General features: G+C 34.5%; 1 protein-coding gene across 1 annotated transcript; it reads left to right on the forward strand.

Moving 5' to 3' along the window:
• Positions 1–12474: 12474 nt before the first annotated feature.
• LOC110376358 (uncharacterized) lies at positions 12475–22688 on the forward strand. Its single transcript, XM_064038253.1, has 6 exons — positions 12475–12610; positions 13076–13262; positions 15347–15546; positions 19158–19345; positions 20587–20771; positions 22399–22688. The coding sequence occupies exons 1-6, from the start codon at positions 12545–12547 to the stop codon at positions 22584–22586; spliced, it is 1014 nt and encodes a 337-aa protein (XP_063894323.1). The 5' UTR covers positions 12475–12544; the 3' UTR covers positions 22587–22688.
• The last annotated feature ends 4095 nt before the right edge of the window (positions 22689–26783 follow it).

The following is a 26783-nucleotide window of genomic DNA, read 5'->3' on the forward strand; positions in this document are numbered from 1 at the left end:
TGTTAGCATATGATCTCTCTAGAAGCTCTAGAGTCTAGACTATTTATAAAACATTAAAGTTCGTTACAGATGGAGTTACTTTCGCATTTATAATATTAAGGATAGGTTCATACTTTTCTATTTTTCTCATTCTTTGCTCAGCCATTTTCCTAAAGAAAAATTCATGCACTTATAGACTGTTAGAATGATAATTATAACATACCTGGAATTACAGTTCAAAAGTGATGACCTTTAGCATCCCAGATATGTAGCTATTGTTATTTACATAATTGATTCATATCATCACGCCTGTAGTCTCAAAGAAGCTGTTAGATAGGAATCAACCATACGCCCAGTGGTTAGCATTTTACAAGTATTTATAATAACAAAAAAAATATAAGCAGATATTGAAGGTATAGGTCATATGTGTGTGATGCAGAGGAACGAAGGCGATGTTGTGAGGAAGGTGGTTAGGAGTATGAATGTGGATGGATATAGTGGAAGGGGATGAACAAAGAAACGATGGATGGAGTGCATTAAAGTCGAAATGGTTGGAAAGAATGTCACCCTCTTTTGAGATAACGGTATATACTCTTCTAGTAGTATGGAAGAAGATAATATGATGCGCCGACCCCATGCAAAATTGGGAGGAGGCCAAGAGAATGATGATGATGGAGCAGACATTCTTCAGACAGGTACGTTTGAGTAAGTTTCTAAAAATGCCTATCTTATAAGAACGTACTAAAACATATTTACGCCATGAAGATCTATGGTAAAAAATATGATTTCCACACTAGACTTTGCTATTGAAATAAGAATTTAATTGTTTATTGACGTCTTAAAGGGATATTTTATTAGTAAATAAAATTAATTGATCTATTAAATGGTTTTATTATGTACGATCGTATCAATTAAAACATCAATACCTACTCGACCTACACGCGTTACAACAAAACAATGACAGAACACTATCGAAATGAACTCAAATTAAATTAAGTTTCAAAACTTCATTCAATTTCTTGTTTAACACGTCAGTAATACTTCCTAAGCATATTAAAACGCAATGGTGTGTTCAGGTTCAATTTACGCGGGATGATACAAATGCCACAAAGAGTGTTCTAAATATGACTGTGTCTGGAGAGGAACCGAAGAAGTGATGGAGGATGAATAAGAAAGGAACCATGAATGTTTGTAAGTGGGAAATATATTGCGCAAACTTTAAATAGAATTCGGAACTAGACAGAAAGAGAACAAGTTATTACAGTTATACGTCAAGTTACATGTATTAGATAGAAAGAGTTAGAGTTTTAGTCCATTATTTACACAAGCAATTTTGCTTTTAAACCTCCATTTAGCTCTTGAACCTTAGTTAAAATAACGTGACGGAGGTAAGTTAGAACAAAACTGGATAATAATTGATACAAGGGCGGCAACTAACAACTTCATCTGATGGAACATCTTGAATATGTAAATTGAATTTAATTAAGTTTAAATTATTCTTAGATAATGAATATCATAAAAAATATATGATGATAAATATACTAATAGCGTCCTTATTCTTGTCTGGAATTCCGCGTCCCTCTCTCAAAAAGGCTCAAGAAGGGCCGAAGAAGGAATATGGTGGCTTTTAGTCATTAAGAGTTTGACACTCCCTCACTTTGCACCCATATCGGGATACGGACATTGGGGCCATTTGACGATATCCCACAAAAAAATAAATGTTGTCCGAGAGCCGAAAGGGAAAGGTAAGACAGACTAAAGCGTTTAAAAGGTGAAGAGACGCCTCTCACATTCACGCATCTCGGTTCTCGGCATGATTCTGTAGGCGCTATAAGTATAGTAACATACTCAGTACTTCCGCTTATATCCTAAATTGAAATGCCAGTTTACCTACATCTAGTGTCAAGTATGAACTTGGCTATTCAAATGAGGTGTTAACCGACTTCCAAAAAACGGAGAAGGTTCTCCGGGTAATCCGGGTGTTACCAATTTTTTCTTCACACGGATCTTAGAAAGTAATTACCAGTTGATTGACATTTACAAAACAAACAAAAGAAATAACATGGAAATCATAGATATACTAAACAGGTTTAACTAGAACTGTCCTTGTTGCATCACATAACTAGTGCCATCAATAATGGAAATCTTATTGCCTGTAAGGGATGTAGTATGTACTTAGGTGTAAGAGATACTCTATGATATATTAATGTGTAATAATCTAGTAGTTTCAAGGAAGAATTACATCTTTGTTAAACATAAGAGCACACTGCAAACTTTTAGTCGGCCGACGGTTTGTTCGGGCTTATAAGTCTGAATGTAAATGAAGTAATACGCAACGATCAGCTATTTGGCCAATATCATCATCACCCAAGACTTTTCCCAACTATGTTGGGGTCGGCTTCCAGTCTAAACGGGTGCAACTGAGTACCAGTTTTTATTAAGAGCGATTGCCTATATGACCTACTCAACCAACCCAGTTACCCGGGCAAATTGGCCAGTATCAGACCGACTAAAAACTGTGATTGAATTCACAATTAAAAAAAAAATACCAGCTATCGGGCCAACTGTTTAGTCTTCAGTGTGTGGGTACTCTAAGTATTCAGGTTATACCTACAGATTCGCACATACGACCATGAACTGAACAAAAATATTTTTCCCAGTACTCAGTGTATACTGGGAACAAACATTACCAAATACTGTTAACAATTAAGTCTTTAAACAATGTTAGTAATTCCTTCTTATTGCGAATTCTATGCTGAATATTCGTTTATTTTTGATTTTCCTATAAAGTTGCCTTTAAAATTTGCCTTTATGATTCATCCATAATGTAATACATAAGGTTAAACTAGATAGATAGTTTTCAATGGAGCATCAGCAATAAGTATGGTCAAGAGTAACAAAGTGTACCTACCTAATGTGAATAACATATAAAACCGACCAAGAGCAAGTCGGACCATGCTAAGTGTGGGGTTCCGTAGTTGTCTCACAATCTAATTTCTTAATAAATCCTATAGTAAACTTCAAATTATAATTATTAAATTGGCAAGTTTATTTACGCACCATTGGTTATTTATTATCAATTAATTATTTCAACAGAGTGCTCATTATTCTTAGTTAGCGAAACAAAGTGGTTGGCGTGTTCATCTTCCTTTCGAAGCCATTGCTATTTAAAGCTGGTTTCGTGTTCAACTAATTGTTTAATCAATCATGAATTCAATAGCTTACAAATGTTTTTACTGTTCAGCAAATTATTGTAATTTTAATGAACCTTCTTCCTGATTATATTTTTTTGTTCAGTCTGTATTGGACCATATTAACGCCTATTGTGGCAAACTGGTTAGGATTCTGGGTCCTCCTGTGAGTCAGCTACCATTCTCAAGGATCCATAAAATAGTGATCTTCGTCCACCTACACCAACTATTAAACGCCAAAATACCCAATTGTCAATCCTGCAGAAAAAAAAATTAAACCGAATAAGGAACCTAACCTGAGCATTTGCATTTTTTATTTATCAAGATAGGTAAAGGTATATAAAGTTGTCATAATGGAGAAACTACAATAATTACATAATGTCTATCACATAAGCAAAACATATCATATTGACATAAGCTTTGCTTGTGCAAACCAGGAATTGAATGCTAAATGATCCTAGAGGCGTTTAACAATGGCAGATGACGGTTGCACAAGCGTTCATGATCGATGCGCGGGCGCAGGCTTTGTTAGAAGCAATTTACACTTGTAAGTCGGACAGGTTAAAAAAATTTAAAATGTAATGTCGGTTGTAGTATTATTTTATAATGCATGAATCTGTTTTCAGGACTACCTAAGCTATATGATGATATGAAAGCGATCCGTTTTCGTTTTTTAGCCCATAGTGGCTCATCCATTCTTGAATAGAAAAGAAAAAATGGGTTTTTCCATATTGTTTTGGACGCAAAAACATATGTATACTGAGAACCGTTCCGATTATAAAGTTTGAATAACTGAAGTACACATTTTTACATAATTTTTCAACAAGACACCAATTGACTTTGATCAGTTTATTTCATTAAATTCAATCGATCGTTTAGGTACGCTTTCATCATAAGCTTTCACCAACAAAACAATTTACCTACTTTAATTCTGAATCAAAATTAAGGCTTTAACATAATGTTCAAACCTCTTTCAGTTTTTGCACGGTTTAACTCCTACGTGCAATAAGACGCTGCAGTTAAATATGAAGAGTCCTTAACTATCGCGTGTTCAGGCGTGTGGTTGCTATTGTTTGCACGACAAACTGCTCAGTGTTGAGCAAATGCTGGTCCAATGATGATGACAAATGATCAAGTTTTCAGTGTTTGTTAATTATTATTACAAATTGAATGAATATAACTGAATAATGTTATAAACTGGATTTAGTGAAATAACTAACAAGAGAATTTATATTGACAAAAGGCTATTTTCATATTCATCGATGTATAGATAGGTTTATGTGAAGGGCATAAGGTTTCCAACAAAAGATTTTGACTAATGACTAACTTAATACTATTTTTTCCAGTTAAAGATAAAAAGAACTTGTCATGTAATCCAAACCATAAATTACTTGATTCAACATTTGTTAATTTTGACAGCATATCTCCCTGGTCTACGAATAAATTCGTTGCTAGGCAGTCTCCGCGCTGACACTGAAAAACTCCACTGGGAAATACCCCATAATACCTATTTTGCCAGTAGTCAGTACTTTACGCCTACAAAGACATGTCAAAGACTTCCGTGAACCAAAGAAATACCGTAATCAGTTCATCTGTTTACCTTTTGCAAGCGATAAACAAACAATGAAATTATTCCGCTCAGGTCTGCGTTTTAATTGCTTAATGAGCACGCATTTACGTAACAGAACACGTTGGTTTGTGAATACGCCAATATTAATGGCGACTTTCAGATAGATTCATCAAGACACAATTGTACCTAAGCATTTCCTACTTAGAAACATCCTGAAATATGTTTTACCCAATACTGAAATTGTTAAAAATGTCATCGATCCTTTTTAAAATTAGTAAATCCTTCAGTACCTGTACTAACCATGTGCAAATTACGGATGTTAAAAGTAGCAGTTTTTTTTAATAAGAATCTTTGGGAAGAATTATAGGCATACAATATTTCTGAGTGTATTCGCACTGTATCTAACAGATATGTCGAGCGAAGTGTAGGAGGAAGATAAATAAAGCTGACGCTGACCCACCACCATCAGGTACAAACATAAAAAATTAAAAGAAGGATTCTCTGCACCGTCAGTAGCTCTCATCTGTGTACAGGCAGTCTTAACCTTTACTTATACCTAAAAGCTATCAACATTAACGACCTCTGTTGACCACGGAAAAATACTCGATAGTTATTGAAATCGATTGGCCGACACTAACAGGTATCGACTAAGTAATTTTCATAATGAAATCCCATCAGATGGCGTTAACTTAAACATAGCAGAAATGATTAACTTCATTACTACAAGGAATCTTATATGAATGTTAATATCTCTATTACGGCTGGCTTCAACAATTAAGTTCTTAGAATAATGGTAGTAATATGTGACTTACATAATTCTTATTATGTGGAAGACATACATTTTTATTGGGTATTTATGTCTTTGATATGTTATCATTTCAGTAAAACATTACATGCATTACTTACAAAAAACCCTAATTACCTAGTCTGAAAAGAAGCACAAATTCAAGGGCTGCCGGATTGTTCAAAAGAGTTACATGGTGAGTGCCAGTCAGTAAAAGACTGTCACTCCCTCACGCTGCACCCACAGCGGGTCATCTGGCGATTTCCCATAAAAAAAGAAGCTGAAATCGTATATAGCAACACAAAAATATGTTATATTACCTAATTCTAACCAAAATATCTAAACATAGACAGACAGATGGAATAAACTGGTGTTTATATAAAGATACTAAAGCTAAATAACATATGAACATAATTAATAGGGCATCGGAAGTCACCTAGACAATCACTTACATATTTGCTATTAAACTGACGTGGAAACAGGCCATGCATTCAGCAATTATGCGTAAACAAACAAGAGCAAATTAACGTGTCTATAGCTGGATTTTCCTAGGCGTTATGTAAAGAAAACAAGAAAAAAAAATCATTTGTTTTCTCTGTGACCAAACATCATCATCTGGCTAACCTTTTCCCTACTATGTTGAGGTCGGCTTCCAGTCTAACTGGATGCAGTTGTGTACCAGTATTCTACAAGGAGCAGCTGCCTATCTGACCTCCTCAACCCAGTTCCCGTTCTGTGACCAAACGTGATATGTGTTTTTCATGAAGGGTTAGGCAGAAGTATACATAGGTATCTCCATAATTAAAAGTACTAGCTGTTCCCCGAGGAAACTACTTCTCGCACCTGGATAAAAAAAGCTTAAGTATGTCCTTCTTCAGGTATTAGATTATATCTTTGTCAAAACCCGCAAGATATGGTATAAGGATTGCAGTGCTTACAAAAACCTAGACAAAAAATATTTTTTTCATTCAAAGGTTAGATTTATAAAATGTTATTCATACATTATGCTATTTAAAATGATCATAACATTGTTAATAAAGATAAAACCGCAAGGTCTACAATTATAGCTTACGAAATGCCGACTGAACTGAGTCTAAAATTAGTAACAAACTCGTATTTTTTGTGTCTATTTATAGAACTCGGTAAATTTATTTATTAAAAATAGCAACCTTTTTTTAGTTAACCTTTTGAATGCAAAATAAGGAATTACCGTCATACTTGGGATTATAAACCAGGGCTGGGAAATACGCGCATAAATATGTATTTTTCAAAATAATAAACATATTTTTTTAATTCAATCCATATCAACTGTAGTACTGTGTCATCCATCATCCTCCGAGCCTTTTCCCAATCATGTTGGGGTCGGCTTCCAGTCTAACCGGATTCAGCTGAGTACCAGTGCTTTACAAGGAGCGACTGCCTATCTGACCTCCTCAACCCAGTTACCCAGGCAACCCGATACCCCTTGGTTAGACTGGTGTCAGACTTACTGGCTTCTGACTACCCGTAACGACTGCCAAGGATGTTCAATGACAGCCGGGACCTACAGTTTAACGTGCCATCCGAAACACAGCCAATGGTGTCTAAGATATACTTAGAAAGTACATACAAACTTAGAAAAGTTGCATTGGTACTTGCCTGACCTGGGATCGAACCCGCGCCCTCACACTTGAGAGGTTGGTCCTTTACCCACTAGGCCACCACGACTTTTTTTGTGTACTGTAACTGTAGTACTGTGTCAATTAAGTAGGTAAAGCTCAATTTCTACGACCTTTACGTATGCCATGCCTCAAAGGTTTGCGTTAATAGGTTGGACGTATGTAGGTATTAGCCTTATTTTCAGCGCTAACGCAGGTCAAAGCCTCCGTGACAGCCCAGCTAAGTGAATAATTTGTGTGATTATGTCTCGGTAAATCCTAACAAATGTCAGCCTTGTCAACGAATAATTATGTACGTCACACTATATAGGTACTCGTGTCATATCTTTAGCTATATGTTTTCCATCTTTTACAAATAATGCATTTATTTATGAAAGTAGGACTTTTTAAGAGTTTTCAGGTCCACAAAGTTTTCCTGTCTTCAACTTGTAGTATAATTAGTAGTAATATTCAGTGTTCATAAAATGCTGTCCACACGAATTGATGTACTTAACTATATTATATTTTTTCCATTATTTACTCATTTTAATTAACTACGCATGCACATATTTAGCAAAATCAACTTCATGGTTATGAAAAAAGTTTTACATGTAATGTGAAAAAAATATTAAAACCATAATTACTTATTTCCTGGGTTCGGTATTGTAGATTAATTTAATGTAATTGTTATTCTATTTTTGATTAGTTATAGTTACACTAGATGAAATAAATTGAAATTCCTACATATTATAAAAAGAGCAAAAAAGTAAACTTTTAAGTACCTCCTTAAGATTTAAGCGGAATATGGAACGACAAAAATAAAATAAAGTAGGTTAGGTAGCTGCTATTATGCAAAAAGCTTTGGTTGAAAATTTTCCTTTGCCATATTTTTTACATGTAGTTCACCTCGGAATGGAAACATTGGGATTTCTGGTAACATATGTACGTACGTCACACGTAAAGCCCTGTGTGAACATAATTTATTTTTATATTAAGCTCTTATCTATAGTTTTTTCCTCAACTCGAACGTTACTTGTCGTAACCTAAAATTGCCTTAAAAGCCTGTCCATTATTATCATAATTTCTGAATTTATTTTTCGTTGACGCAATATGTCTTTCTTTCCCATACTGTTTTGAAGTTGACTCACAATTGAAACGGTCTTTCCAGTTACAAACATCGCCTTTCCATAATTTATTTAGAATACTTGCCTAGAGGAATAGATCAATAGGTATCTTTTACTCTACCCACCTACTAATTTCTATCAAGCTACCAGTATCACCTTGCAACCGTAACAAACAAACTGACAATCACATTTTTCCATTATATCGGTGCGGATTTCGTTAGGATATATTAACATACCATATATGTACTGCACTAGGTTAGAACTCATTCTACCGGTAATAATGTTTATTTTTAGACTTTGGTTGCTTGGCCTTTAACTTCAGTCTTGCACATTGCTATTTCGAACAATAGATCTAACTCCAGCTTGACTATCAAGGATTTATGAATAGCTATTTACGCAATTTCATTTAAGGCTTTGTGTAAAACTTTGATCCTGAGTTCAAGATAGGTTATGACATTTTCAACTATTAGATGTATGACTGTCTAGAATAGCAATCTTAGCATAAGAGATGGAACCTCCCGTCAATGTATGAAACCCCTTTAGTTAATTCCGATTTCTTTACTTGTCGCTGCTGTGCTCGAGGTCTCGGGTTCGATTCCCGGGTCGGGCCGAAATCGCTTTGTGGGTTTTGTTAAAACTTTCACAAAGCAGCCCGTAGTCTGGAAGTTGGTAATTGATACACCACTGCATCGGAGAGATGCCTGATCTCTTTCTGGTCGTGTCGGATTACCGTCCCATCGGTTTATGAGAGTGAAGGAATAGGGATCATCTGTGTCTGCGCAAATGCTCGTGCACTATAATATGTCCTGCGCAGCTGGCTGATCTCCTTAAAATGAGAACAGCCGCTGCGGCCGAATCGGCCGTGAACGCCATTATGTGTTTACTATGTCTTTTGCCAGTGTTCATGATCTTGCTCGTACTTCGTGCTAACGATACTTGGAACCTTAGCAGGCAAAATTGCCTGATGACATATGAAGGTAGAGTAAAACTGCATCATAAACTTCTAGTGTCTTCTAAAGGCAAATGGGTTGAACTAACCAGAGCTGACGAGGTGGCAAATGAAGTCACTCAATGTATGCGTGAAGGTCGCGCCATGCTCGTTGCTTCTGCCACATTCAGCTGGCGTCTGACCCGAGGATTATGATATTAGTTCAAGTGGAACTTTGTTAAGGCGAATATTATAAGCATTAGAGTTGAAGATGTATAGAAATGTAAAATCCAAAGTCCGAAGTTATTAAGATGCAAAGATTGTGACTAAATTATAATTTCAAAGTCCAAAGTAACTTTATCAAATTGATCTAAAGGTATTTTCAAAGTTAAACAGTTATACAATCCATATTAAAAGTACACAAAAATATTGGTGAAAACTTTATTTGGCTTCAGTTGCAATCTGTTTGTTGCAGGGGTCCTGTCCGTATTTTCATACTGCAAGGGGCTGCAGTATTTTTTAGATGCATCCAACAGGCAATGTCACTTTGCTTTTCCGAAGTCAGGCACAAGCACAGTATTTTTGATCATATATTTTCAGAGCGGCAAAGCTACTTACGAGAGCTCTCGTAGACGATATAGCTATATCGTCTATATTAGCTGAACTCATGCAATATTAATAAGATTAACCACAAACTGATTTTATACGCAAACCTCATAATAGCCTAGTGGCCTTGCACTCGTTTATTCATCTTAGTATTATTTATGTTCTATAAAATATTACCTTCGTCAGATTTTACGTTTGGTTTTTTCCTACTAAGATATCTACGTAGATACGTATGTACCGTATTAAACAAGATGTAAGAAGTTAAGTATTGTAAACAATAGCGTATTGCATTCTTTAGTAAAGTTAATGATATGTTTTGTTTTAAAATGAACTTAGAACGAATTAATGTGTGAACCTTTGACGCTATGATTCACGTTTTGTTTATGTTATTAAGATTTATCTTTATGTTGTAGATTATTGAAGATATGTATCGCACGAGCTTTTTAAAAAGACTATTGATGGAAGATAATCACGAGTGTTTTTAGAAGAAAGTTGTATTGACGTGCACTTCGACCACCTAATTATTTTACCTAGCACACATGGCCTCATAAAGTATATGTTTATTTATGCACTAAGTTCTAAGTAACATAATATTAACATAGTAACATTTACAGAGAATTACTTATCTTGTCGACGAGCTTTTATTTATGTTTTCTATTTACTGTGAGGTTATTAACATACATCGAGCTTCTTAGCTTTACTGTGTAATAGATGTAATATTTACATACATATTATGCAGTTCTTTCTGAGAAATTTTTAGACATACATGCAAACTTTACTAAATATTGAAAGGAAGGTGATAGAAGTGACTAAAGATTGTTCTACGTATAAAAATGCAGTGGCAAAATTGTAATTTGGGCAATTTTGAGGTTAATGTCTTTTTGACTGCTTTGAAGCGAACTAAGTTACCTACTGTTGTAAATAGTTTTTTTAAGCGACGAGGATAGAGGAAGAAATAAGCGTTATCATTGCAAAATATTGACATGATTTTTATATAAAAAAAATATATTTTTTAAAGTTATCCTTCCCACAAATATTTTCTTACACAAAATTGATTTTGAATAACATATTTAAATGTGTGATTTATACAATGACAGAACCATGACCTTTCCATCACATTTTATGTTTATCTGCTTGTTGATTGAAGATATTTATGGCTAACCGTGATGGTAAATAAACAGAAACATATACAAAACTATAGTAAACAATGCATGTAGTTTCAAGGGTAGCTGACTGGTGTATAAACGGAAGACCCGCGAGTGTTTCCCCTTAACGTATATTTTGTATACAGCGTGCTACAAAACCGCGATACATTCGTTTTAACCTTACAGCTTAGTAGCTGTTTTCCTGCGGTTTTATCCACGTCTCGTTTGAACTACTGCTGGTATCCAGATAAAATAATGTAACATTTAAAAGTCAAATAATTTTTTAATCGATTGATTAGTTTTGCAGCCTTTAGAAGCGAACAAACAAAAACCTCTTTTTTATATAGTATAGATAAAATTAATGGTATTTATAGGTATGTAGTGTTTTATTCATAATTATGGGTTGATAAATTACGATAATATTTTTAGTAACATAATTTAAACATAGCTAGCTATGGTTGAAGTTAATGGAAGTAAAATTAATAGTATTCAGTAATTCACAATTTGCTAATAGGGAAAATGATGTGAACTGATACATTTATGAATTAAACAACATCGATGATCTGAAATTAGTATTCTGTTGGCTTAGGTTATTAGCATGAATGAGTAACTTAGTCTTTTAAACCTATTCTTATATAAATTATCTTCCTTGTTACAAAGTAAGTATGTAAGTATTACTCTGTGCGTTTATTACTTTTATTTTTGATACTCAGCTGATCGCTGTTTACCATAGTATCATAAACATTATTATCCATTTAAATATTAGGACGCAACGTGTAATGTAATGTACGATGAGTAAGCAAACTTTAAATAAATGTACTAACTAGTAAAACAAATATATATTTCTAGGATGAGATTATGCAAGCAAGTGCAAATATTACTGATACTTTCTATTTGTACCACCATTTAAGTTTTTTAGGATTTTAGTCCTAATCCATCACTGTGATTGATGCGACGCGACGGTTTGAAACTAAAATAGCAATTTATAAATGTTTATAAAAAAATAATTTATAATTTAAATTGACTGATGATTTATACTTAAGTATAGCATTAAGTTATGCAAATAAGTCGTATATTAAATGCAACACTACATTGAGTCCGGATAAAAAGTTGTGAAATCAAAGTGCTCTCATTTCACTGATGTATGCCTTTCTCGATGCATGTATCATTAGTCATTTAGCATATCTGTGACTTTATATAGGACATACCTACTCGTATATTTGTTTCACTGCAGGATGGCAGAACCTGCACATTTTATTGAACTTGTTTACTTATTAAGTAGAATGAATAATAAATATATGATTTAAATTATATGTTTGGTATTCTGTATATTAAGCAAAAAAAATATCTCATGCAATAGTCATCATGATATCAAACTTTCAATCACAAGAAAACCAATTCAAGTAAATGAAATTAAAATTCATCACCCGTCTTCCTAACGTGAGTCGAAACGTAACCACAGAAAATGGAACAGCCTGTATAACAACAAAGTTATGCATCGAAGACAGATAAAATAATGAGCCAACCAGGGGCAAATTAGATGTTTTAAGCACACCGCGGCCTGGTATATATAGAGGCATATGATTACGACCGACATCATAAGTCATTCGGTTTCTTGCGTTTACTGTTTACTAGACGAACAAACGGTAGGTCACACGCATATATTTGTGCACTTTTAAGATGCATTTTATTTAAAAACGTATTTTTTTTTATCAAGAATAGGTTTATTAGTGAATCTCCTTTCATGAAGTTATGTCTAAAAGTTTATAGGTCAATATTTGGTGCATTGCATGTTTCTGTTTTATAAGAAATACTTTTTTACTTACTACACCTAGTTTAAATTTTGTTTATATTTTTAGTTTATGGTAGGCTCGTAAATTTCATTAGTTTTCATTAGTAGTCATTCATTAGTTTTTCTTAAGCTTCTAAGCAGTATTCCACAACTGGCCTAATTTCATACCCTGACCCACAGGCCCCATCATATCTACCCCGGTATAAGACCGTCTAAAAAGTTGGATTGAATTCCCTATCACCTCCGAAATTACCATCAGGCCTACTATAGGTCTACATCATCAAACACCTTTACTCATCCTATCTCTTACCAATTCCAGTGCACCATGAAAGTCCTGCTAGTACTGTGCCTATTTGCGGCGGTCGCCCTAGCCGATGACAAGTATACGGACAAATATGACAATATCAATCTGGACGAAATCCTGGAAAACAAACGACTGCTGCTTGCTTACGTCAACTGTGTTATGGAGAGGGGAAAGTGCAGTCCTGAGGGCAAGGAGCTTAAAGGTTAGTGTTGAATTTTTGACCTTATGTTAGGAGATGTAAGGTTGATTTTATTAGGTAGAGTCTGGTATTTGACGTTTAAATAAATGACTGTCGATCATTTTTGTTAAGGAGGGCAGTATTAAATATTTGAGGAAGATACTCTCCTGATAGCCTTCATGTTATCAGCTGCTAAGCTATAAATAAGCTAGTTCCATGCCTTTTCACTGTTTCAGTATCTCCCATTCTGAAAATGTATGTCATATAATTACTGCGAAATAAATATAATGAAGGTTATTGGTGCACCTCGAAATATCGAATTAGAAGGATACTCTTTGGCAACGTTTTAGATACACGTTGTGAAATAGCTCATTTTAAATTAATGATGGGTACAAGATTGCATATCGCAATAACATTACTGAAAACCTCAGTTATTTACAAAAATGTAGAACAAGGTGAAGATACTTAAAAATCAAGTTTTAGAATAAAAATAAAAATTTTTACTTAAAATGTCGACTTTGGCTGAATGTACTTTTAACTATATCATAGTGTTTCGGATGGCACGTTAAACTGTAGGTCCCGGCTGTCTTTGATCATCCTTGGCAGTCACCCGGTTACCCAGTAACTCTGACGCCAATCTAACCAGGGGGTATCGGGTCGTCCGGGTTGAGGAGGTCAGATAGGGCAGTCGCTCCTTGTAAAACACTGGTACTCAGCTGAATCCGGTTACACTGGAAGCCGACCCCTGATTTGTGCACGTGATTGTATGAATGAGAGCAATTAACTTCAAGTCAAGGCGTGATACAAACAACGCACTTATTAACTTACTATCATTGAGAAGTACAGTAACCCTATGACTATTCAAAAGTTGGGTTTTTGTACCTTCTTCATACCTGTATAATTTAGTTTTGTTCGCGACCGTACCGGTGACTGTCAATTTTCTTTTTGCGACATCACATTGCACTGTGGTTATCTCGGTAATCATAATTTGAAACTACTTTGTAGTGTTACTGGTCACAGTTTTGCTTCTAATGTATGTAATACCTATCCTAAATGACTGTATGTACCCATTATGCACCTATGTATTCAGTCATCAATCTTGCCTTTTCCCAAGTATATTGGGGTCGACTTCCAATCGCACTGGATGCAGCTGAGATAGTCTTTCCTTGGTGCGACTGCATTATGACCTCCTCAATCCTGTTATATCATGTTAGATTAAATTGTCACCCATCGACGGAAAGCGTTGCTTAACCTAATTAAATGATTTTTTGACCCGTGCAAATGCTACCTTGCCACGAGCTCCTTCTAGCTAATATACAATTGTGTGTAATAGGTAAAGACCTAGTGTTTTAAAGGCCAACGTGAGTTTATTCGCTTACTATTCCTACTATACTTAGTGAAATGCATGAATGTTTAGAATTTAATGAATTTCGGTATATAGATAAAATGAAAGTCGAATACTGTCCTCGAAGTATTACAGGAAATAATATGGCTCGCAAAAATAACGTCACCTATTTCGATCTTCATTTTACTAAGACGTCAAACTTCTTTTGTTTTGACATGAGTGACTAACATTGTTTGCATCGAATTATAACTAAGACAATAGGAAATCAAAGGATGAGGACAACTGGTAAGGAAACGTGATGTGCTCGTTATTATGAATGCTTGTCACGTCTGTTTGACGATACACTTCCGTTCATGTACTACAGGGAAAATGTTATACAGTATGTTTATTTTGTCGTGTGTACTTAGTCGGTGAATATCAAAGGATGAAATGGTTTTAGTATTGCAAATGAGAAAGCAAATTAAACACATACTGCACAACTAATGTAGATATGCTTATGCGTATATGTACACTTTTAAACAACAATATAATGAAGAACAAACATTTTGTTTGTTAAGGCTCTTCTGAACGATTTGAAAAATCCTTTCACATTTTGCTGCTAGACTATCCCCGAGAAACGTGGACCCTTTTCTTATCCGAGACTTGGGTAATATCTCAAAAAACAGCTAGTCTTTCATATATCATTATTCGTGTCCATCTAATTTTATTTCGTTATACAGTTTCTCAATGTAGAATATTCACAAAAACCATTAAATTTTTCCAGAACATCTGCAAGACGCCATCGAGACCGGCTGCTCAAAATGCACAGAAGCGCAAGAGAAGGGTGCCTACAAGGTCATTGAGCACCTGATCAAGAACGAACTGGACATCTGGCGTGAGCTGGCTGCCAAGTACGACCCCAAGGGAGACTGGAGGAAGAAGTACGAAGACCGCGCAAGAGCCAATGGCATCCAGATCCCCGAATAAACCCACCAAATTAAACATAAGCTAGCTGAGATAGATTTCGGTCACGCGATCATTTGATGTCATACGATCAACTTGATCGTTTGCCCAAATTTTGTCTGAGCTATCTCAAATTGCTCAATTTTCCTACTACTTTTACTCATTATTTTTTAATTCGTTGTTATTCTTCTTTTTTTTGTACTGTGCTGAAAATTGTGATATACTTTGTATTTATTTTGTCATGAACTTTATTTGTCTTATTTGTTTATTGTTTAATAAACCAAAGAAATTCATTTTGTATTTATTATTTTTTAATTTTCTATGTACTTTCAAATCAACGAAAGTTTAGTAAGAGTCGATTTTTGAAGAGCATACTTTAATTATACCCTTGAAAATACGTATGCAAATAGTGGTGAAAATCGACATAATGTAATTCGGTTTTTGGTGGTCCTCTATACCTACTGTACAAAAAACAAGAATTGAATAAATGAAAAACAATAAACTTAAAAACCGGCCAAGTGCGAGTCGGACTCGTGCACGAAGGGTTCCGTAAATTACAGTTAAATCAACCTATCTCAAAAACTATAAGAGATACTTTGATCAAACCAAAAATCGTTGAAAGAATTAATTAGCATGCATCACCTCTATTTTTTTTAGAATTTTATACCCCGTAGTTATAAAAATAGAGGGGGGGGACATACTTTTTACGACTTTGAGAGCTGATATCTCAAAAACCGTTCACTTTAAGAAAAATGTTTTTTAGAAAACTTTATATCATTTTAAAAGACCTTTCCATTGATACCCCACACGGGTATGTACATCGAAAAAAAAAATTTCATCCCTCAGTTACATGTATGGGGGGCCCCACCCCCAATTCTTTTTTTTACTATTTAGTGTCATATTTTTGTAGCGGTTCATACAACACATATTCCCATCAAATTTCATCACTGTAGTACTTATAGTTTCCGAGTAAATCGGCTGTGACAGACGGACAGACGGACAGACGGACAGACGGACATGACGAAACTATAATGCCTGTAGCACACCTCCGCTGCGAAACAACAACTGCGAAACCGCTCCGTGAGTTTCGCTGTGCAACAGTACTACACTTACGCGAAACTATTATGGCGAAACAGAGCGAAACCTAAAACTAGAACAGTTGATTCCTATTTCGCTCATAAAAATTGTCGATTGCTACAGACGCGTCCGAGATACACGCGGAACCGCTCCAAAATGGCGAACAACGGGCGGAGATGTAGACGGCGCCTAAGCAAATGAGCGAAATCATGTTAGAAGGAGACAACGTCATAGTCAGTTTTGTACGTTAGAGCAGGGAATTTCGCTATTGTTTCGCCGCCCAACAACTCACAACTCACAGCGAAACTATGGCGGTTTCGCCTTTTGGGTTTCGCAGCGGAGGTGTGCTACAGGCATTAGGGTTCCGTTTTTGCCATTTTGGCTACGGAACCCTAAAAAAGCTAATAAAAGACAATATTATAATAAGATTGCAAACGAAATCGAATAAGTCTTTAAATTCAATATTTATTTTACAATCCTTACCAATGCCATCTCTTGGACAAACACCTACACTTGCTTGAAAATATAACATTGAACGAGGATCCTTCATGCCTTACGATATATTGTACCGTAGTGACAGCGCCATCTAGTTATACATAAGAATACAACTACATAAGTAGAATTATTTATGAAGACTTTCTAAAGGTAAATAGAGGTGTGCCTTTTCATCAGCCTATCTTTTTCCAACTACATAAAAGTTGGCTTCCAGTCTCACCACAAGCCGCTGAGTACCAGTGTTGTACATAGAATGACTGCGTAACTGACATCCCTAGTCCAGTTTTCTTGGCGACTCGATACCCCTTGGTAAGGCTGGTTTATGGTTTCTGACAACCCGTAACGAGTGCCAAAGATGTTAAGACCTATAAACTACTTATTTAATAATATAGAAGGAATACCAGTAAATACGCAGTACGTGTAAAACAAATCAATGTTTGTCCATGGAAAAAACTGTGGTTGATATCAGTTTCCCTATATAAACGACTTCAACGCATGCGTTTAGTTATTGCTAACAAAATACCACAGGCGTCATAGGTTTTCTTGACGCGTTTACACTATACAAATTTTGGCTTGAATGCTTACATTTTTAGACAATTTCTCTCCTTTTAATAAATATTTATGAAATGTAATGAGTATACAATTCATTGCTCTTGGCATTCACTGGAATATTTATAGATAACAATCGCCTACTCTGATCAATAAGAAATGCGTTCATTAAGCATCGCAGAAATAGCTACATGATCAGGCACCATTCAACTGTTTTATTCAACAAATAATTTCAGATCCAAAGATATACCATTAATTTGAATTTAGTTTAGTTTATTTAGTAAGTAGTTGACTACTCATTGGTCTTATTAAGAACAAAAGATTGACTAAAAATATGTATATTTTAGCTACCACTTACATAACTGCAATAGTATAATAACGCTTATGAGTGAATTGCTATTGATAATAACCAAGTTAAAATTATTTTGAGTAATTAGTGAAATTAAATACCGAAGAATGTTGGAAGTAAGTGAATGAAATGTGTAATCTAATGTATCCCTCAGAAGGTATACAATAAAAATTCAAAATAAGAAAAGTTATTAAAAAATATAGATCTTTGTTTAATTTCTCGCCATTATGTTTTTATTTAACTTATTTTTTTATTTAAATGATTTCAGCAGAAGAATTTTATGAATAGTAGATAAATTCTAATAACAGTAATAAATAATTACTATAATGGGTACTAGCAATAATTTATTACTAATCACTTTGACAATAAAACGTTATAAAATTGTGAAACAATAACGTTAGCAGCATCCATATGAAGCAAATTGACCAAGAAGTATAACTATTAGTTAAACGGCTTGTTATTGTTCATGGTAACCATAAAGTTTAATGAATAAATCACGGTATAAATACCATAGAATCACAAAATACTCGTAACTTTTTTTTCTGTTTACCACCAATTTTTCGAATTCGCAGAAAGAGGATAGCGTCATCAAAAACATATAGGTACTTACATCTTGTTTACGTTTTGTACAAACGTACCTACGATATTTTTTTATGAGATAATAATGCATGTATCAGAACATACCTACTTTTATCTTGATATAATATGATAATAACGTTTCTTAGGCCTCCCTCTTGGTCTTTTTTGTTGCGGCGTCCACCTCGTCATTATTTTTGTGGCCCTTGTATCCGGCATTCTTTCAAGGTGGCCCGCCCATCTCAGCCTCTGTGACTTGCAAAACCTGATGATGGTTTCCTGCCCAATAAGTGCGTCCAGTTCGTGGTTCATGCGTTGACGATACCGACCATCTTGCTCTCGCACTGGTCCATAGATTTTGCGCAACACTTTTCTCTCGAACACTGCAAGTTTCAGCTCATCTCTTTGGGTTAAGGTCCATGTTTCGCATCCATAAGTCACAACAGGTCTGATGATGGTACGGTAGATGGTCAGTTTAGATCTTATACTGAGCAGCTTATGCGCTAAGAGTTTAGCACACGAGTAGAAACATTTGTTTCCAGCGACTAATCTACCCTTTATCTCTTCCTCTGTTTTGTTTTGGGAGTTCAGCATCGATCCCAGGTACTTGAAGCCGCAACAAAAAAGACCAAGAGGGAGGCCTAAGAAACGTTGGAGCGACTGCATTGAAGAAGACCTTAGAAAGATGGGAAAGTTTACCAACTGGAAAAGAACAGCCAAGCTTCGTGATAACTGGAGGATGATTGTAGAGGAGGCCAAGACCCACAAAGGGTTGTAGAGCCAACGGAAGTAAGTAAGTAAGTAATATGATAATAATAATGTATCCTGATTTGCAGAAACATGGTAAAACAAAAAAAAACTGTGTTTAGGTAGCTGAGCACATTTCGCCCCCAGTGTAAGTAGCCAGCAAGTTAGTTATGAAGGCTTTGGTACAATGATGGGGAGCTATTGTTAACTTATCGGGTATACCTGGATGCGGTACCCAGCTGTTAAGATAGGATAGACTAAAACCGCCTTGACGTCATAGTGTCCTTCAAGAGACGCTCTCTGCTAGACAACTCCCCAAGGCTGGAAGATTTTGACCATAAGTATACACCATACTAATATATTATTCCTTAGACTAGGCTAGGTACTTATTACTTTTTTATACAAATAGATGGAATCTCACTCCTTTAATTTTTTATTTATTTGGGTACCACAGCCATGCAATAGTTTTTCCCCAGATTTAATTTATGTGTGCAAAACTTGTTTCAGAAACGGAACCTTTGCGGCTTGAGTCATCACTAGCATCTTACCTAGACTTTTTATGTATATTTTCAATTGTGACACAGGTAATAAAAGACACTAATTATAGTAGAGTTGCAAATGGAGTGTTTTACATAATTACCACAACAATGGGTAGACATTTTCCGCGTGTAATCGTTTTAATCATTCCTATAAAAGTAATCGATTTTAATCAGATCATCAGTGTCTTTAGATACTCTTTCATAGAAGAGTTTGTTCATTAATCGGATAAAAAAGCAGGTATTTTTATTATTGATTCTATTCGATTGAGTTATTAATCAATTTTTTGTTAATATGATTATGTGTATTATGTTGTATGTGAGCTTCTTAATTAGAAAAATAACCCAGTGCATGTTTAATCTTACGTCTGCTAATAGATTTTTTTGCTCACAAGGATAATCACGAGAGCTTCTTTATACAAAAAATACGTGACGTTTTTAAAATATTGGCCTTTAATATACCTACTATAAAATAAAAGGGAAATTGTATGCAAAATATACTCAAAACGTTGCGTCATAGTATGTCCGTAGAATAAATCATTTTGAAACTAAGTACAGGGCAAAAGGCGAATATCAAGTCATAAATATGTAAAGTAATAAACCCAATACTTATAAAACGACGAAAATGTAAGAAAATTCTATCATTTTATATAAAGAGAGTTGACAACACAGCCGTTATTTCTTTAGTTCTTCTATCTTTAGTATTTTAGAAGATATTTACAAATATTCCAGGATGAAGTTTCAAGTGGTTGCTCTCGTGGTTACTCTGGCGGCGTTCGCGGTTGCCGAAACCTACACGGATAGGTACGACAACATCAATATTGATGAAATCATTGAGAATAGGAAGCTGCTGGTTCCGTACATCAAGTGCGTGCTGGAACAGGGAAGATGTACCCCTGAAGGAAGGGAACTTAAAGGTATGGATGCTTTTTTTATTATGTTTTCTATTGGCATATGTATGTAGCATTCTCGTGAATACTTATTGGAAATTACATTCATAGAAAGGGAGTAAAACGCACTATATTTTTATTTAATTAAATAAGTGTGATGTGAATAATGACACAAAATCAAAGTCACAAAATAATATGACTGTTCACTATATTTACATGCTATAAAGTCATATATCTGGTCCTTGCGGATTAACCCACGCTGTGAGGAAAGTATTTCCCATACACGAAAATAAACTAATCAATTTATGTGCCATTTAGATGTAAAAACTATACATATAGAAAGGTTAATCGAAGTCAGTTGTGTTCGTTATTCGAGTGACAAACATATCTTTATAAACTTTCGCATTTACAATATTAGTAGGACCACCAAACAAATTGAGTGTTCTAAGCGATTAAGATTATAAATAAATTCGAAATAAAACGAACTAAAACTACAAAAATAATGAAACAGATGACGTACAATGTTGATGAGTCAAAATCATATTTTTTTACTTTTGACGAGCAAAAAATGAGAACCTTCCGTGAAGCACGAGTAAAATTTCAACACCTTGAAGGTACGGAAAACTACCTACCTACATTGTTTACTGTATATTGTTATTGTTTATTCATTAACTAGGTACTACTCCTGGCTTCACCTGCACCATTTTTTATTGCTCTTTTTCTGTATTTATTGTTCCGAAAATCGCGTATAAGCCTACGATGTCTAAAATAAATGCATTGGCCTCATTATTTACGTGACAGGCCTGATACTTTTGATAAAATAAATGAAAAGTAGTAATGTGAAAGGACTTATGGATCGAGAGGTTGTGAGTTTGATTCCTACCCATTGCACTATTGATGTGAACCCATCCCATATACAAACATATTGAGTTATTTGATTATCACTTCAACTGCTTTGTGCAACGTGCTTCAATATCAACTTATCGTTAATTTGTTACCTTATTAACCTTTTACATAACACGAGAAATACAATATGTAGTTTACAAACAGACAAACATCACCATTTATTTACACATGACATTAATTTCCATGAACTTGGTCTGATCACGCGATTGGCAACAGTAAGCTGATTGACGTGGGCAGATGACGTTAATCTCGTAATTTAATTGTGCATATAGAATTAGTGTTTTGTTTATACATATGAGTCATTGATTGCATTTAGAAAATTATTTTATTTTACATAGATATATCTAAATATATAGACAGATGATATAAAATTATATAAAATGCAGTTATTTTTGTTTAATTTGAATGGAAAGATTTGTCCGTTATCTGTGGTTTTAATAACTTACTAACATTTAAGACAGGATTCGTTCTCTTTGGAGATCTTTGAAGCAAAATTACTATTATTGATGTGATATTTAATTGTGAGTAATGTGGCATGATACAAGATTTTTGATTGTCTCTACTAATCCCATTATTTATACTGAAACTATATAGAGGTTATAGGGGAAATTATTGTTTTGTTGTGTGAAGATTATCATCTGAATTATGCTATTTTTGAGCCCATACTTTATTCGGCAATAGAAAGTAGTTTCCCAGGGGCACTCTCATTTAGAAAAAACGTTCAATCCAAAATTATTTCATTTTCCAGCCCACATCAAAGACGCTCTCCAGACTTCGTGCACGAAATGTACTCAGAAACAAAGGAAGGCGTCGAGGAAGGTAGTCAAGCACATCAGAGCTAACGAGCTGGACTACTGGAAGCAACTCCTCGCTAAATACGACCCTGACAGCATATATGAGAAGAACTATGAGTCTTTCCTTGCCGCTGATGATTAGAGAATGTTGGAAGCTTGGTGGATAATTGGACATTGAACGAATATAGTCAAATATCAAAACTTAGCTTGTAGTGTGCCTACAAATAAATAATTTGGAATATAAGATGTGTTTTTTTTCTGGTAGTTTGGCTTCAATATTTGATTAAGGTCACATTTAAGGTAAAAGAACTAAAGTAAGGTTTATGTACTATGTTTTACCAAAATGTAAGTTATATATTTTGAAAATATGTTTAAAAACCTTCATTTCTGTGACAAGTTTTCATGCGCATGTTGATAATAATTTAAACAATACGTCAATCAAAATGGCGACCTAGCAACACAGTTTTATGTAAGTGTCCTTGGTTTTGTAATGTTTCTAAAAACCAAAAACTACATTATAATGACGAAATATTTGCCATTTGTATGTTCATCTAACTTGAACATTTGCATAAAATTTTCAAATTGTAGCCAGCAGTACACTCCACAAAAAATCCTTTAAAGACCTCGAATGAATAGGTAACATTAATATTAATACTTGTATTTTCCTAATGATATATTTACAGTCTGGTCAGAAAGAGCATCTATTTTTAACTTAATGATTTATTATTAACTACTTAAAACACAAACAAGCCATTGGTTTTTACGGCGAATCCATTCTAATTTTAGCCTGAGACATCCCACTGCTACAAAAATAAGCGCTAGAGCGTAAATAAACTCAAAAGATCTAAATATAAATCGCACTTAGGCAAGCGAATGATCCCAACTTCAAAACAAGATGATAATCGTTGAATGCAATTGGTCATCCCACATCAAAATAAAGATAATAAATATCTTGCGTCACGAGTTCCCTGTGTGCGTCAAAAGAGTTGTTGAAAAAAGAAAAAAACCTCCTTGGAACAGGCTTCAGCCATTCTCGATCTTTTTTGCCCCCTCAGAAAAAAAATAACGAACGTTGTCGAATTGATTCGACAGCGATAACTATTTTTATGTGAGATAACTGGCATCGCAACAAACCATCAACAACACGAAAAAACTAGAACTTAATGCTTTGAGAATTATTATTATTTGGAATGTAATTTTAACTTCAACGCGTGTAAACAAATTTTCAATTCCTTGTTGGATCTTATGAAGGTCTTGAAGGACTTTATAATCTTAGTAGTTTGAAGGCGATATCTCTCTCTGGGTCGAGAACTTTCTAACTTACTCAACATAGTAACTCAGACCACCTGATATCCCTTTCCATGACTAGCGCTTTCAGATTTCAGACTTGACTCTGGGATAAAACAGAATAATAAAGTAAACATCAAGTTTTTCAATTCCGGTTGTCACCGGTAATCTATTTTTAATCTGATTAATTAAACGTTTTAACGGTACTATGAAAACAACAGAATATGGAATATTGTCCCTGATATGTCTAGAGATAGCCGAAATGGAGTAATTATTGTGAGTATATCTGATGTGTTTATATAATACCTTATATTAGTCATGTGAGTATAGCTTGCGGGATTGTCCTGATGTATAGGCCACGGGCTTGGAATACAAAGGGCTCCAGAATGAACATGGGATTTTAGGCAATAAGTCTGACCGTCCCTTTACTTTACATGCGCCAGATCTATTTGTGGATTACTAAATACAAAAAATATTTCAAGTTTCATGTTCTGTGCTTAGTCGTTTTTCTTCAACGATGTAAACTGTCAAAACGTCTACTTAGCTTGCTAATAAGACCAGCTATATTAAATCGCCCTAAGCGCAATTTAAGACCCGTTTGTCGCTAGTCTTTTTTGTTTGACAGACATAAAAAAGACATACGTAAGTAGAATACAGAAATTTATTAATAAAATCGGTTATTATATAAGAGCTACTTCGGTTGTCTGCCAAACATGTCTATTAATATGGCCTTGGATTATTTAAACAAATAAATACAATAATCTGTCTTTTAGAGCGATATCAATTTAACAGTTGTCTGTGAAAAAGAAAATACTTCATTTTGGTTTGGACTGTATGTCAGTCTACTGGTTTATTTTGGGATATTTTAGAAAGGAAATGGTCTTCACTGTCATAGGATTTTCTATAAGGAGTTCTAAAACTACTTTTATTTAACAAAAAATTTCTACACAAGTGGCGCTATTCATACATACATAGTGCTTCATACATACATGTATCACACCACAGTCACCAAAAAATTACTATCAAAATCATTTGAAATCGTGTTCTTCTACAGAAGAACAATATTAATAAGAAGAAGAATATGCATACTAAGATTCGTATATCTTTAAATCCCGTTCTGTTTGAGCAAATTTTGTCTGAACTTCGAGTCCAGAACACATAATTTCAAATAATATACAAGAAATTATAATACGTTTCACCTTTGCGACAAAAATACGACTTTTTGTTTACTTCTTCTCAGTGTTAGGTAAGCATAGTTGAGTCACACGATTCATAGCATTCATTATATTATGCATGGCTGCAGAGGTCAGCAAGTTGACACTGTGATTGATTTACCTTGAAACGCTCGGGATGGTAATTAACAAACATTATCACTAATCTTTTCAATTTCAAATTGTGTATTGTGGAAAATTACTGTGGTTAGTGAAAACTCATATTAGAAACTTAACTTTTAAGAAGTGTTTAGGCTCAAAATCTAAGCTACTACATACTTACTAGCTATAGCACTTTGCTAAAAATCCTGATATTTATTTCCTAGTTCCTATCTTGTGTAGTTGTTAGGCTTACTTATATATTACTAAACGGGGCTGGCATGTTCTGAAAACTCTTAAATAATAAAAGATTTAAAATAAAACTTGCTCCAAATAAGTATGTTACAGAGGATTTTAATTATTGTCTCTCTGAAAACTTGCAATGAACTCCATGTGTAGAATTTGGATTTCCATGATATCAGGATTGGAAGACCTCACCTTAACCTTTTACTTATTGACATTGACACTATTGATTGTTTTATACAACGTCAGTATAATTTTCGTGATTTCGTGTAAATAAACAGTATTTTCGGTAAAAAGTGCTTTACACTGATTCTTATAAAAAACTGTTTAAAATCTTCCCCACTGCTTTAGCACCTATTATACTGGTCTATTTGGTAACCAGGGGAACATTTGAAAATACTTAAATATTCTACTGTTTACCTTTATAGTTTCGCCCCACCACAAAACAACTCTTAACTATAGATCAACTAGTATCACCAGTTTATCGACTGCTCTTCAAAGTCAGTAAAGCATTTCAATAATATTTTTGATAGGTAAGGAAGGCTATTTACTTTTCTAAGCTAATATTAGTATTATTCACGCTATCAAAATACACTAAGAGTTTTCGATGTAAAAGCAGTAGCTTATATAAACACTTGGACATTATACATATTTATCCATACTAATATTATAAAGAGGAAATAAAACTTTGTCTGTTTGTTAGTATGGATTTACTCAAAAACTACTTTAACTACGGACCAATTTCAGAAAAAAAACTACACTCTTCTATATTTTATACCGGTGCGGGCAGTAGTTCCCACGGGGCACGGGTGAAACCGCGGGAAAATGGCTAGTGTAGGTATTCTTAATGATTATATGTATAATAATAAAGATGAAGGCTTCAAACTATTTGCAAGCAAGTGTACAAACCTGTCAGGATTTTTGTAAAAAAACAACTGTAAGAAGCTGTTCAAGTGATTGCTTTACTTGGACAAAAAAATCCTTTGTGGTGCTTTCGAACACATAGTCTACTGATTTAATTACCTACGTCGCTGTGTTCGTATATAGAAAAGTCTATCAAAAGATAACCCTTCTGGGCTGTCGTGTAAACAGCCCATCATATCTCTATACTTAAGATTGTTACTAAGCTACGAACTCACGCACTCACGAAGTTGTGACGTGTATGACTAGTGAGAAGACTTGTTTTATCGTCGTTTACACAAGGTTTAAGGTTCTAAGATAATCAGACACTTCAAATGTGTTAAACTTTTTTTAATAAATTCAGGTTTCCCATGACCAACAAATTGAAGGATCTGACAATAATTTAATTTTACAACATAAGTGTATTTTTACTCTTCTGTAGAAGCCATAAACCTTGTAAACTAGGTCTAGAATATAGTTATCCCCATCTTAACAGTTTCCTACATTTTGACCTCACAATATTCAAGCTAGGCCTCTATAAAGTGCTTCTCACAACACATTATAATATAAACAAATACAATATTAAAATTCCCTCAGTA

The sequence above is a fragment of the Helicoverpa armigera genome, chromosome 15, assembly GCF_030705265.1.
Source record: "Helicoverpa armigera isolate CAAS_96S chromosome 15, ASM3070526v1, whole genome shotgun sequence".
Lineage (NCBI taxonomy): Eukaryota > Metazoa > Arthropoda > Insecta > Lepidoptera > Noctuidae > Helicoverpa > Helicoverpa armigera.